Source organism: Bison bison, unplaced genomic scaffold, assembly GCF_000754665.1.
Source record: "Bison bison bison isolate TAMUID 2011002044 unplaced genomic scaffold, Bison_UMD1.0 scf7180017864043, whole genome shotgun sequence".
Lineage (NCBI taxonomy): Eukaryota > Metazoa > Chordata > Mammalia > Artiodactyla > Bovidae > Bison > Bison bison.
In genome coordinates, this window is record NW_011494615.1 from 272875 (window position 1) to 287794 (window position 14920).

Below are 14920 nucleotides of genomic sequence, written 5' to 3' on the forward strand. Positions count from 1 at the left end.
ACAGGGGCTGGAGGAAGCACAAGCTGGAATCAAGACTGCCAGAAGAAATATCAATAACCTCAGATATGCATATGACACCACCCTTATGGCAGAAAGTGAAGAAAAACTAAAGAGCCTCTTGATGAAAGTGAAAGAGGAGAGTGAAAAAGTTGACTTAAAACTCAACATTCAGAAAACTAAGATCATGGCATCTGGTCCCATCTTCATGGCAAATAGATGGGGAAACAGTAGAAACAGTGACAGACTTTATTTTTCACTGCAGATGGTGACTGCAGCAATGAAATTAAAAGACGCTTGCTCCTTGGAAGAAAAGCTATGCCCAACCTAGACAGCATATTAAAAAGCAGAGACATTACTTTTCCAACAAAGATCCGTCTAGTCAAAGCTATGGTTTTTCCAGTCGTCATGTATGGATGTGAGAGTTGGACTATAAAGAAAGCTGAGCACCAAAGAATTGATGCTTTTGCACTGTGGTGTTGGAGAAGACTCTTGAGAGTCCCTTGGACTGCAAGAAGATCCAACAGTCCATCCTGAAGGAAATCAGTCCTGAATGTTCATTGGAAGGACGGATATTGAAGTTGAAACTCCAATACTTTGGCCACCTGATGCGAAGAACTGACTCATTGGAAAAGACCCTGATGCTGGCAAAGATTGAGGGCAGGAGGAGAAGGGGACGACAGAGGATGAGAGGATGAGAGGATGAGATGGCTGGATGGCATCACCGACTCAATGGACCTGAGTTTGAGTAAACTCCAGGAGTTGGTGATAGACAGGGAAGCCTGGCGTGCTGCCGTCCATGGGGTTGCAAAGAGTCGGACATGACTGAACGATTGAACTGAACTGAATTATATTAATACATATTTTAAAGAACTTAACGATATAAAATATTCTATTTACCCAGATATTTTACCATTTCTGTGCTTGCCCATTTACTGCTGCCCCTACTATCATGGGGTTGGCAGCGTCAAGAGTGGGGCTTGGGCTTCCCTGATGGCTCAGTGATAAAGATTCCACCTGCCAATGCAGGAGACACCAGTTCAATCCCTGATCCAGGAAGATCCCACATGCCTCAGAGCAATTAAGCCCATGCACCACAACTATTGAGCCTGTGCTCTAGAGGCCAAGAGCCACAACTACTGAGCACAGGTGTTGCACCTACTGAAGCCCGTGCATCCTCGAGCCCATGCTCTGCAGCAAGAGAAGCCACAGCATTGAGAAGCTGGGAATTGCAACTAGAGAGCAGCCCCTGCTTGCTGCAATAATGAAGACCCAGCACAGTCAAAAATAAATTAAAATTATTTTTAAAAAATAGTGGGGCTTGTCTGAAGACAGTTGGGAAAGAATAAGCAAAAGAAAAGGATTTCCCCCATTCGCTCTGAGCCCACTGCCTGCCCTTTGGACGAGAGAGGGCAGATCGCTTTGACCTCTTTCTGATGTCTAGTTCCAGGATTTGTAATGCTTTTGAGTCCTGGGAGGGAAACATAACCAGAAAACTCACCACTGGACCATCTGTACTTCTAGGTTTCGTTTCCTTCCCCAGGTTCTTTCTCCTCACGTGTCCTCACCCTCTTCAACAGACATGAGGTGGCCGAGGGCAGCTACTCCTTGTTTCCCCAGTCACTGCCTGGCCCAGGTCAGCAGCAGCAAGCTTATTCAAACATGCGGGCCTGTGTTTTTAATGGACCTCACCGTTCCCCTTCATTTTAGGGACAGCTGGTGTGGCTGGGGATGTGATTGCCACCAAAATCGTTGAGCTGTCCAAAAAGAACCGGGTGCTGATGGCAGAGTCCGAGGGCGCGAAGACCAGAGTGCGGCAGCTCAGCAACCGCATCCAGGAGCTGGAGCAGGAGGTGAGGAATCTCAGGTGCCCCTGCCCCGGGGGCTCCTCACACCCCACGCCACTCCTCCAGAGAGGGAACGCACTTACATGCTTTGGGTCCTTTGCAAGGACTTTGGGTCAGTGTTTGCCCTGAGTCCCTCAGTCTGTCCCATCCTGAGAGGGGACTGTTGGAAAGCAAGGAAGAAGCAGGCCTGGAAAGGTAACACAGCACACTGGAAAGGATGCAGGCCTGGAGCCTGACCACCCAGGTGTGAATGTCAGCTCCACCACCGACTTGCATTGTGACTTTGGGCCAGTTACAGTCTCCCTGTGCCTCAGTTTCCTCCACCTGTCACATGGCAGTGATAATGGTGCTCACCTCAAGGTTTTCTGAGGATTAAATGACTTACTGTTGTAAAATGCTTAGAACAGAGCCTAGCAGGTATTTAGCACCAGAAAGATGTTGTTAGATACATGATCAGGGATTCTGGCTAACTTGAAGCTAGAACCAGGAACATTCCATCAGTTCGTCCCCTGTTCGTCCACCTTCCCTCTCTGCCACCCCTGCCTCTCACAGCTAATCATAAACGCCTCCAGCTGAGCGAGGGCACAGCCCCAGCGGCTCATGGTCCTTCAGGAGCTGGAATGAACCTACGTGCATAGCTTCTCCTTATGTGGCTGGAGGAGCCGAGGCTGGCAGAGGTTAAGAGGCTTTCTCAAGTCACACAGCATGTGGTGGTGCCAGACTTCAAATCCAGTTCTGTTGTTCTCCAAAACCCTCCTCAGTCATTATACTTGGCATTGCATTAGAGCTTCTTTATTCTATAACAAATTTTTTTTTGAGAACCATCTCAGGCTCTGTTCCAGACCCTGGGGAGACTGTGAAGAGCAAAATAGGCCTGATTCTTTTCCTCCTGGAGTCAGACCAGCATCGGGGGCCCTTCAAGGAGGTAGCACGGGCAGTGGGTCCCTGGAGGATGAGAAGGGCCCAGACTCGGAGGGTTGAGGCAGGGGCCTCCAGACAGAGGACCCAGCAGGTGCAAGGACCTAAATATGGATAAAGGCCTGAAAGAGGGCCAATGTGGCCAAGCGTGGATCAAGGTGAGGTGAAAGAGGTGGGAGGGCGGGTCGTGCCCAACCATGTCAGACAAGCGTGGTCTTGGTGTGAAGGACAACTGGGAAGCCCTTAAAGGGTCAGTTGACTGTCTGTATATAGCAGCGGTCTTGGCCACCAGGCCACAAGCCTGTTAGGCAGGTTTCTTAGCATCTCCGACCTTGTTTCCTTGAGTGTAAGGTGAAGTCCGTAATTCCTTTTCTGTCTCCCAGGCTGTTGTTAGATGCAGACCATGGCTGCAGAATCATTATTTATTAAGCTGTTCATGAATCCTAAGGCTGCTCCACTGTGACTGGGGAATGGGGCAAACAATCAATTAAACCTTTTCCCATCACAAAGCAGCTTGTAAAGGACAGTTCTTCCATTAATGGGCCTTAAAGTGAGCTGAAGAGACAGGCTACTGAGATCGGTGACCGCACATCCGACGGCAGCACCAGAGCACTTCCCGCAAGGTGCCACAACCACTGAGCAGAATTAAATATTAAGTGCCAGGTTTGCTTTTTCAGCTGCAGATAGCCCAGGCCAGGCTGCCAGCCAAGGGATCCACTGACGCAGGAGCCAAGCCACCAAGGACCCAGATGGGAGACAGAGTCTTGGTATGAATTCCCTTCTGTGCTGGGGAGTGTGTGAGGCAGCCATGGGCCTGGGCCTCCCCTCTTCCATGGGGGCGCAGGTGTCTCTCTCCAGGGTCTACCTCCACCCCACTGCTGAGCTGGTGCCACCACTGCAGCAGCATCCTCAGAGTAGCCATCAGGGCACAGTGACCAAGTCTACCATCTGAGGCCAGGAATGCCCCAGTGAAGGCTAGTGAGGGTCTAATTGATTTAGTTCCCAGAGAGGGAGGTCAGCAGGGGCCTGAGGACCCCGGAATCCTAGAATTTCAGGATCAGGAGGGAAGGCCTGGTGTAGCTGGCCTCCCACTCTCAGCCCAGCCATGAAGGATCTCCGTTACAGCCTTCACTGGTGAGACATCCAGCCTCTACCTTACCCCAGGGACAGGGATCTCACTCGTCCTCAATGGAACCCTGGTTTTGGAAGGAGGCAGTCCATATTGTGGGAAGTCTTCCCTTGGTGGAACTCCAAATCTACAGAGTAAAAGTGATCACTGGGAATGGGGGCTATTTCCAAGATTCCATTTTTACGTAGCCAATGAGCCTCCATGAAACCTAGGACATGGGAATTACAACTCCATGAAAGGAAGGCAGCCTGACCCAGTGGGCTACTGGTAAGGGGCACCAAACCCAAGCCAGACAATAAATAGCTCAGAGTCTCAAGGACAGGCTTCCCAGGTGGTTCAGTGGTAAAGAGTCTGCCTGCCAGTGTAGGAGACAGGAGATGCAGGTTCAGTCCCTGGGTTGGGAAGATCCCTTGGAGAAGGGGCATGGCAACCCACTCCAGTATTCTTGCCTGGAGAATCCCCATGGACCGAGGAGCCTGACGGGCTACATTCCATGGGATCACAAAGAGTCAGACATGACTGAGCAACCGAGTACACACTCAAGAACATCCCAGGAGGCCTCCCCACGGTTTTGTTTTTGTTTTTTTGGCTGCACCATGTGGTTTATGAGATCTTAGTTCCCTGATCAGAGATTGAACCCGGGGCCCCAGCAGTGAGAGCACCAAGTTCTAATCACTGGACAGCCAAGGAAATCTCTCCATCGTTTTCTTAAGCCAAATGAGTTGGTGAAACGGAATCCAAGCCTCAGTACTCCCAGTTCGGTGCCCCCTTTTCCACCCAATCTTCCCTGTTGTCTATGACTCAGGGTCAAGCCACTTCATGCCTGTCTCAAGGAGAATTCAGTCCTCTCCTCGGTGTACAGTGCTGGGCCCCTCCATGTACAGGGTGACATATCTCTTGAAGGCTAGTCTTGTGTAGATCTGTCTCATTGCTAGGGAGGCAGTGGAGGGGCTCCGCCCTCAGCGGGAGCCAGTCTGGGTGTCATTCAGCGCTTTTCCCAGCTCTAGGGGATGCTGCTAAGCTGCCCCATGTACATCCACATCTCTGAGTGGGACTGTGCTGGGTGGGAAACTGCTCATTCGGTCACTTGTTGAACCTGATGGAATTTTCTGTAACACAGAGAATCAAAGACCAGCCCACTGTCCACAATAGGGGAGATGAGTAGGCATACTGAAGGGAGGAGGCGGGGACAGGGCCCTCAGGGAGAGCCCCCTGGCTTGGAGTTCACAGAGGGAACGCACTCCACCCGAGGCAGCCAGGAGGTGGGATGGGCAAGGGCTTCCTGAGGTGGCCTTGCTGGAGTAGGAAGGTAGGGGTGGCCCTTCCAGCAGAAGCAGCGTAAGCTCAGAGCAGGAAAGCGTCACTGTTCCTATTCTGTTTGTTAGCTGGGCATCAGTTAGACAACATTTGGCTGCAGCCCAGGGCCCATGAGGAGGAAAAGGGGAACATAAACAAAGCTGGGGTGGAGTCACCTGCGGAAGGAAGCCTTGACAGTAGCTGGAGGAGGAGTTTCAACTTCGTTCTCTGGCAGCAGGGAGCCTGGGAGGTTTCTGATGGAAGCGTGGGTGGTGGGCTGCAGTCTCCACTCCTCAGGACACAGGTCTTCCCGGGCCTCTTCTACTGAGAGCGAGAACAATAGCCATGTCCCTCTCATTAGACTGTTCAGCCCAACCCAGGCCTGGGTCATGCTCCATAGCCTGCGGGCTCACCCCCGACTGGGCCCAGAGCTCCAAGTGCATTCCAGAGTAGAGCTGAATACCCTCTCTGCATGGGGCCTCATGAAGCTGTTGTTGTGTGTGGCCTTGGCACTGGCTGCTCCCCCTGGACACCGGTTCAGGTATTCCCTCAGGGGAGAAAGCCAAGACCCCCAGAAAGCCTGTGGTATCTCACTCTAGGCAGAAACAGCTCTGAAATGCCAAGGAGGTGGGGTTGGCACAGCTTCCCGAGTTGGGGGTGAGGTGTGGAGCCTGGCAGAGTAGATGGGGTGATGCCCTCACCAGAACACCATCTAACCCTCAGCCACTTTTGCCAGCTGCCGCCCCAAGCCAAGTTATGCTCTCTGGGCATCACCATCTGTCAGAATCTGCCCCAGGGAGCACCTTTACAAGCATTATCCCATCAACACTCACAGGCACCCCAGGGGCTGGTATAAGATTGCCCCCATTTCACAGGCGAGAAAATGAGGCTTGGAGAGGTGTGAGGTTGCCCGGGCTCCAGATCGAGATGCAATCCGAGTGCCCTTTCTGTGCCCTCATGCTCTCAAGTGCTCTCTCAGCTCTTGCACCACCACCCACCAGAGCCTGGGGGATAGGGCGGGAGGGGGTTGTCAGGCAGGGGCTGCTGCTTCCTAACCCAGGGCAGATTCAAAGCAGCACCTTAGCAGGGGGCAGACAGGCCCCCAACAGCAGTGGGAAGGGATGGCAGACAGCCAGACGGGGGAAGGACAGACAAAAAAAAGATGCCCTTGTGTTTTGCCTAAGTTCTCCGGTTGCAAATTCTGCTCACACTGGTTACTCTATTTAGCCTCATGGTGGCACTGTGAGGATGCAAGCATTTCCTAGATGAGACCCGCCCCCCCATGAGTCCAGGCTTTCCTGGCTGTGTGTGCAGGTCTAGTTACTTTGATCAGTGGTTTTCACAGGGGCTGCCCAGAACCTCTGGGGTCTATGGAGCTCCCCACCCCCAGTCTCCTAGGGTCTATCTTTCACTAGAATTCCCCGGAAGTTTTAATCTGTGTCTGCTAAGAAAAATTGAGAAAGCTGCTGCGGTATCCACCTTGTTTCCCAGAAGTTTACTCCACCTGATGTCTTGGGACAGGAGCAGATGGTCTGTGTCACTGCCAGTGGGACCCTCAGCCCACCAACCAGTGTACCTGTTGCCATCATGCCAGGGCAGCAGCAGCAGCTTAAATTTGGAAAATCAGTTGGTGCAAGGGAAGGACTAGGCTCCTAATTCTACTGCTGCCACCTCAGCCAGCTGTGTGCCTGAGAGGGCATGTATTTCCCTCCTCAGGAACTTATTTTCATCACCTATGGAAAAGGTTTGAATGGGCTGACCCTGGAGTCCCTTTAATGCCAAAGTTCTGTGAGCCTCAGGAACTTCTATTGAAGTCAGAAATGGGGAGCACATTAGCTCCCCATTTTGAGAAAAATTTCATCCAAATAGTTTACATGAAATATTATTATTAAAAAAAAAAAAAACACTGCTAAGGACTCTAACAGGCAGAGTTTTCATGGTTCCTGCAATTCTTTATACCACAGAAATGGAGCACTGGGGGATTAAACTGGTCCTTATTTCTTTTTTCAAAAAATAATGTTATTCATTTATTTATTTATTTTTGGCTGTGCTGAGTCTTCACTGCTGCAAGGGCTTTTCTCTAGTTGCGGTGTGCAGGCTTCTCATTGGGTAGCTTTTCTTGTTGCAGAGCACTAGGGCACATGGGCTTCAGGAGTTGCAGCTCTTGGGCTCTAGAGCACAGGCTCAGTACCTGTGGCACATGGGCACAGTTGCTCCGCTGCATGTGGGATCTTCCCAGATAAAGGATTGAACCCGTGTCTTCTGCATTGGCAGGCAAATTCTTTGCCAGTGAGCCACCAGGGAAACCCTGGGTCCTTATTTCTATTTAGTGAACTTACTGCCAGGAAAGCCCAAGGCCCAGTCTGACAATTCTAGGAGAGGGAGGCCATGAGTTAGAATGTTTGTGGCCCTCCTGCCAAGCTAAACCCGTTCCCTCTTCATCCTGAGTGAGGGTGGATTTGCTGTGATACCAGTCTCTACACACAGCAGAGAGCCCACAGTCTGTGTCTGGGGAGGGGGGGAACAGCCTCCTCCAGATGCTCCCGGTCTGTGGTCAACCACAGGTGTCCACACGTGTGTGGGCCACACTTGAGCACAGGGCTCAGGCCCCAGCGTTGGGCTGCCAGGATCCACACCCCTGCTCCCCTTTACCAGGTCCCTCAAGCCAAGGGGCTCACCTTGCACCAGCCTCTGCTCTGCATCCACAATGGTCTGACAGCAGGACCTACCTCACAGCGCGTATGATGATGAGATGGGCTCCTTTTGTTGAGCCTCAGCGTGGTACCTGCACACACCTGGAGAAATGGGGGCTGTGAGTATTATTACTATTTAGGCTTCAAGTGACCTCTCTCCCTGTCTTTCCCAACCAGCCGGAGAACCCAGAGGTGAAAGTCTTGCAGGACAGGCTGGCGGCCACAAACTTGAAGATGAGTGACCTCCGCAACCAGATCCAGGCTGTGAAGCAGGAGCTCCGGATGGCCCAGAAGGTACTTCTGGGTCAGAGTTCAGGTCTTCTTGCATGGCTGGGACTAGGGCTGGGAAGGGCACGGCTGGACAATGACTTCCATTCAGGAGCCTGGTCCCGTGAGCATCATGTTGCTTGTTCTGGGTCAGGCTCCAGATCCAGTAACGTCCTTCCACCAGCTCTTTAAACAGACTCATCTGGTAAGGGGGATTGCTGGCTGCCTGCAGGTCCCTGCACAGAGGCCCTTGTGGTGCCCACCCAACCCTGGATGGAAGACAGTGCTGTCCACCCTAGAAAGTCCCTTAAACCTTCCCTGAGCTATGTGTACCTCAACAGACCCTGGATGTCTCCTTAATAAGCCACCTTGGACTTGGAAGCCTACCAAGACCCACCTCCTGTCCGCTGCTGTCTCTAATGTTAGAAAATGGAAAGGTTGTTTGTGGATTAAAGGCCCCTTTCAAAGGAAAATGCTCAGACTTGGGAGGCAGGCCCAGCTGGTTCATTATTTATTTTTATTTACATAGTGAATTCTCTGGCATTTGTCTTCCCTGCTGGAACCACTCAGACCAGCCAAGATTTCCAAAACAGAGTTCTATTGTGGAAACAAGCACCAGAGACTTGGTACGCTAGATCAGTTTCCGTGACAGGCTACAGAGGGCCCCAGGGCACAAGCTGGGGTGTACTGTTTCTACCTCAAAGCCTTGAGGTTGGGCCTGAACATCTCCCTGTAACAACCACAAATCTGGGCCCTTCTGGAAGCAAACATCCCCAAGTGGCATTTGGTAGGCCCCTGCCTTGCTGCACTCAGACACGGCCCCTCGTCTGTGGCTTTGCACGGAGGGCAAGGCCCTGTGGTGAGGTCGTCCCTGTAACCTCCAGAACAATCTCAGTTCAGGGTGACAGGGGAACAAATTTAGGAAGCAGGTCCTGGTCAACTTTGTGATTCACTCATCCCAGAATGTGTCAAGAGCAGGCGGCCCCACCTGGGCACTGTCAGCAGTTCCTTGTCTGCTTGGAGCATCACCGGGAAGTGCTGGGGAAGGTGGGTTTACTGCTTTCCCAGGGAGAGCTGCTCATAGAGCATGGTCAACTGGCCTTTGAGGTGGGGAGGTGGGAGAGGGGGGTGGTTGTGCAGGTGGAGGCCGGGTCTTCTGGGAACGCCAGGCACCCAGCACTGTTTCTGCACATACTGTGCTTTGGGTCATACTGAAGGCCCCACCTTTTTCAGGTTTTGACTAGTGAGGTTGGGGAAGATGTGAACATCCAGCAGCTCCTGTCCTCGCCTGGGACCTGGAGGGGTCGGGCTCAACAGATCCTTGTCCTGCAGAGCAAGGTGAGTGAGTCATCAGGCTCCTCCTGGCCCTGAACGTAAGGCTTGAGATGCCCTAGAAAGACCCACGATGACCCACATTAAGAGACACAGAACCCAAAAAAGGCCTTTAGATTCTGCGGAGTGCACTCGCAACGCTGTTGTTTCACATTTTCCCCAACCAGCCTGATTTTCATTTGTTGTTTAATGAACAGGCATTTATGGAACACTACATGCCAGGCACTGGCGCTCAACAAATGCCTTTGATTTATTTCACTCCAGGCAGATTTTTTTCCCCCTAGTTCATGTAAATTTGCATGACTATTGTAGGCTTTTTCCAGTTTTGTCCAAATGCTTGCAGGCTTTTGAAAGTTTCAATTACCCACCCCACCCCCCACCAAAAAAAAACTTAGCCTGTCTCCCCTTTTATGTTCTAAATATTTTGGAGCATTTCTGGGAGATGGTGAAAGACAGAGAAGCCTGGCATACTGCAGTCCATGGGGTCGCAAAGAATCGGACACGACTGAGTGACTGAACAGCAACAAAGAGGCTGGGAGTAGGGGCTCCGCAGCCATACTGCTTGGATTCAAATCTTCGCTCTCTGAGACTTCCCTGGTGGTCCAGTGGCTAAGACTCCATGCTCCCAATGCAGGAGGCCTGGATTTGATCCCTGATTGGGGAACTGGATCCCACATCCCACAACTAACACGTGTCCCAACTGAGACCTAGTACGGCCAAATACATAAATATATATTTTTTAAAAACCAGCAAATATTAGCTCTCCACTCACCAACTGTGTGGCCTCAGGCAAAATGCTTCATCTCTGTGTCTCAGTTCCCTCCTCTTTGTACTGTGGATAATGATGGCATCTACCCTACAGGTTGTGGGGGGACTGCACGTGTGCACATGTGTAAATCGCTTGCCACAGTGCCTGGCATGGAGGAAACGCTGTCTGAGGTTAGCTGGACCAAGAAACTAAGAGGCATGCAATTAGGTGGGCCACTTCCATGATTTGCCACGCGCAGGTTCGCCTTCACCCCAGGTTCTCCAGTGGCTTTTACCCTCAGGGTCTCCTGTGGGATCCTTGAAGCCAAATGAAGAGGTCTCCAAAAAACTGTAATTAACAACCAGTGTGTGGCCTTGAGCTTCCAGAGACCTGAGTTTGAGTCTGGCCTCAGTCATTGGTCTACATGTTTGGTGTCTTTGAATAAATCTCTTCATCTCTGTGTCTCAGTCTCCGCACCTGTAAAATGGAGATAATAATACCTTCTTTATAGGATTGCTATGGGTTAGACAACATAATGTTTGGGAAGCACCCAGCACAGTGCGTGGCCATAATAAGCACTCAGCACTTTAGTTATTATTGTTAGTGTTGTGCTGCTGCTACTGCTAAGTCACTTCAGTCGTGTCTGACTCTGTGCGACCCCATAGATGGCAGCCCACCAGGCTCCCCCGTCCCTGGGATTCTCCAGGCAAGAACACTGGAGTGGGTTGCATTAGTGTTGTAAAGCTGTGTAAATAAATGGTTAAAAGCAAGTGTTCTTTAGCGCTTAAATGGAATTACCACACAATGCCACAGGAGGGCGCTGATCCTGCAGCCCTTTACCAGGGATCCCAGTGAATTTTTCTCCTGGCCATGGACACAGGAACCCAGTGGGCTATGGTCCACACAGTGGCAAAGAGTCAGACATGACTGAGTGACTAACACTTTCAGGGTCACACCATGTATGTTGTGTTGACACAGAAATCAGGGTTAGAAGGGCCCTAGGGGTTATCCACATTAAACTCAAAGTGATAAAGCCATTGTTCTGTAGGATGACTTCCACCTGCCCTATGCTGAGGGCTTCCGCCGTCATTTTGAGGCCATTTTGGGGTTTCTCAAAGTTGCCTAACCTAAAAATCATCTATAGCACCTGTTTAAAATTAAAATCCCAGTGTTCTTCCCCTGGAGTGGGCCCCAAGATTTGTCACCCCAAAAAACATCTTGGGGATTCCCAGGCTCAGACAAGTTGGGATTCTGAACTCTCCTAACATACAGGGTGTACTCATAGATCCCCTACCCTTAACAGACGAGGGACCTGAGATTCAGAGAAGTAATCTGTGCAGAGTCACAGCCAGCGAGGCTCTGAGCTGGTCTCCCAGCTTCCCCACCCTGCCCTCCCTCGCAGCATCTCCTGCAGGAACCTGTGGCCTCCCGAGGAGTGTCCCCAGGCTCAGGTGGCCTGTCTGTTAGCTATTTCTGGTACTGAGACCTGTTGTCCTTTCCCTCCCAAGTTCCCGGGGCTCCACATCTGCTTCTCGGCCTCAGAGATAGGGTGATTTCTCTCATTTCCTTTGAAGTTTCTCTTTGCCAAGCAAAGCCTCTCTGGTGTCTTCCCTTGTTCTGCTCAGGATGCTGCCACAGACCCCTTCCACCCCTCCCCCACCAGTGTCCCTCTCCTAGGGGCCTCCACACCCATCTGGAACTGCGGTGTCATCTGTCCAGGGGGGTCATGCATACATCACATTGCAGGGCGGCCCCTCTGAGGGGTCGAGTCTCATTGCAGACCTGTTGTGGAACCACCTTCAGGTTAGAGAGCTTGAGAAACAGCTGGGACAGACCCGGAGCCGGTCCGAAGAAACAGCCAGTGAGCTGTCTGTCTATCCTGACTCAAGGAAGCTGTCAGCCCAGGAGAAAAATCTGCTGCGCATCCGCAACCTGGAGAGGGAAAAACAGGAAGGATGGGAGGTAAGTGTGCCCGGCAGGAGGTCAGGGGCATGTGGGGCCGGGAGACCACAGCCACGTCTGTGAAGACTCAGAGGCTCTGAGGTTTGGGGTCACCTCTGTGCATGCTCCTCATGCCCTGCTGGTCCACCCTGAGCAGCCTGACTGGTTCCTCACCCCGGTCCCATTTCATGAATATCAAGGTGGCCCCATTATGGCTGTTATGGAGATGCTGGGCCTGAAACTAGCTCTTGATGGGGTGAGACACTTCAGTTTGAACATTAGGCTTAGTGTTGTCCACCGAAGCATGGCTTTTCTCTTTTCACCACCCAGGCAGGGATTGAGGGTCCTCAGAAGACACACTGGGACTTCCCAGGTGGCTCAGTGGAAAAGACCCCCCCCGCCAATGCAGGAGATGCAAGAGATGTGGGTTCCCTGGGTCAGGAAGATCCTCTGAAGGAGGAGATGACAACCCACTCTAGCATTCTTGCCTGGAGAATCTCATGGACAGAGGAGCCCAGTGGGCTACAGTCCATGGGGTCCCAACCCCTCTCTGCTCTGGCCTCATTAGTGAGTGGCAGTGAAGGCTCAGCTGTGACCAAGGGTCCCACTCAGCCCTGCAGCCTGTGACTGCCCCCTCTGATTACAGAAACTTGCGGCAGAGCGGGATGCCCTCCAGAGAGAGCTCGAAGAGCTGAAAAAGAAGTTTGAGGGCATGAGGTCCCGGAACAAGGTGCTGTCGAGTGAAGTGAAGACCCTCAGGAGTCAGATGGGGACCCTTGTGGAGAAGGGCCGGCATGACGATGAGCTCATCGATGCCCTCATGGTACAGTTACCTCTGGGGCCCCCGCCCCAACCAGAGACCTGTGACCCAGTCCCAGCCCCCAGAGTCCTCATGCACCCCAACATGCCACCTGCATAACCTGGGAGCTCGTTGCTCTGCTGGGCCCAGCCCCAAAGCCTGGCGCTGGGCACAGGAGCAGCACAGAGGCTGCCAGAGGGCCAGCAGAGGACCTGCTGTGAGAGGTTGATGCCGGCCATGAGCCACTGAGCCTGTGGACCCCAAAGGAGGAAGAAGAGGATGTAGTGGGGAGCAGATGCGGTTACACCCTGGGTTATTTTTCATGGAGAAATGGAAAGGATGACTGAGGGGAGCCAGTGCATATCCCTATCTGTGTGGTAGCAACAGCACACCCTTCTGGGCTCTTGGGGTGTGGTTTATGATGGTGAGTCACCAGTCATGTCCAACTCTTTGCAACCCCATGGAAGGTAGCCTGCCAGGCTCCTTTGTCCATGGGATTTCCCAGGCAAGAGTACTGGAATGGGTTGCCACTTCCTCTTCCAGGGAAGATAACCCTTGCTGCTGCTGCTAAGTTGATTCAGTCGTGTCCGACTCTGTGCGACCCCATAGACGGCAGCCCACCAGGTTCCCCCATCCCTGGGATTCTCCAGGCAAGAACACTGGAGTGGGTTGCCATTTCCTTCTCCAATGCATGAAAGTGAAAAGTGAAAGTGAAGTAGCTCAGTCGTGTCCAACTCTTAGCGACCCCATGGACTGCAGCTTACCAAGCTCCTCCATCCATGGGATTTTCTAGGCAAGAGTACTGGAGTGGGGTGCCATTGCCTTCTCCGAAGATAACACTTAGGAACACATAATCCAATTTCACAGCTAGGTAAGTCATCCAAGGCCACACAACTGAATTCAAACCAGACTTATCTGATCGTAAAATCTCCTTGGATGGGGCTCCCGGAAGCCCTTTGCATGTCCTTCTTAACCCTGATCTCAAGGAGAAGGGAGCTGAGGACAGGAAAACCTGGTTGAATACCCGCTGAGGGCAGGCAAAGTATTCTTCCTTCTCAAGGGAACACTAGCATCCCACTGTTAGGTTCCCGAGGAGCAGGGAAGGGGTGGGTTGCTGGTCTTCTCTTGTCTCTATCGAGAGTCGTGGCTCCCCTCGCCCACCCTCCCACCCGACCCCACAGGACCAGCTGAAACAGCTCCAGGAGATTCTGGGCAGCCTGAGTCTGCAAGAGGAGAAGACGCGAGTGTCCCAGCACCGCCTAGACCAGCAGCTCAACAGCGAGGCTCAGCGAAGCAGCAGCCTGGTGGCCCAACTGCGGGCCATGGTGGCTGAGCGGGAGGCCAAGGTGCGGCAGCTGGAGCTGGAGATTGGGCAGCTCAGTGTGCAGGTGAGCGGGGCACTGGCTCAGCCTGCTGGCTCCCAAGTTGGGCAAGTCTACCCATTACCCAGAGAAGCCTCAGCCACTTCCTCTTCCCTCCACCTGTGTTCCCTTGGGCTGCACCATCTCCTACCTGGCCCTGCTTCGGCTCCCTGCTTCCATCTGGCTCCCCAGCCCATGCTGCACACACCTTTCCTCTCTGAAGTACAGATCTGATTGTCTCCCTGCTCCTTGTAAAACCTGTCTGTGGCTCCCCATCACCCTCAACCTCACCTGGCCAAGGGTCCAGGCTCCTGCCAGCTTACCCTCTTCCTCCCCAGTTGTGGCCTTCATCCTCATGACCCAAGATGGTGGCCACAGTGCCAGCACTTTTATCCACATTCCAGGCAGCAGGATAGCAGAAGGGAAGCACACTCCTTCGTCCAGTCTGCAGGGCACCAGATGACTGGCTCCTGCTGCCATCCCTCCTGCATCTTCTCTTCACTGCCCACCGTCCACCACTCTAACCACGTGGATGCCACTGAGCTCCCCCATGGCCCCGCTTTCTCCCCACTCTGGGCCTGTGCACATACCC

The 14920-nt window shown here is 52.5% G+C and overlaps 1 protein-coding gene across 1 annotated transcript in view; it reads left to right on the plus strand.

Annotated features, from left to right (window-relative positions):
- Window positions 1-14920, plus strand: part of CCDC13 (coiled-coil domain containing 13) — a 33385-nt gene that overhangs the window by 7029 nt on the left and 11436 nt on the right. The window contains exons 4-10 of the mRNA XM_010835431.1: window positions 1708-1850; window positions 3440-3529; window positions 8058-8174; window positions 9381-9485; window positions 12031-12189; window positions 12815-12991; window positions 14149-14355. Coding sequence (XP_010833733.1) covers window positions 1708-1850; window positions 3440-3529; window positions 8058-8174; window positions 9381-9485; window positions 12031-12189; window positions 12815-12991; window positions 14149-14355 — 998 coding nt within the window. The remainder of the gene's footprint in view (window positions 1-1707; window positions 1851-3439; window positions 3530-8057; window positions 8175-9380; window positions 9486-12030; window positions 12190-12814; window positions 12992-14148; window positions 14356-14920) is intronic.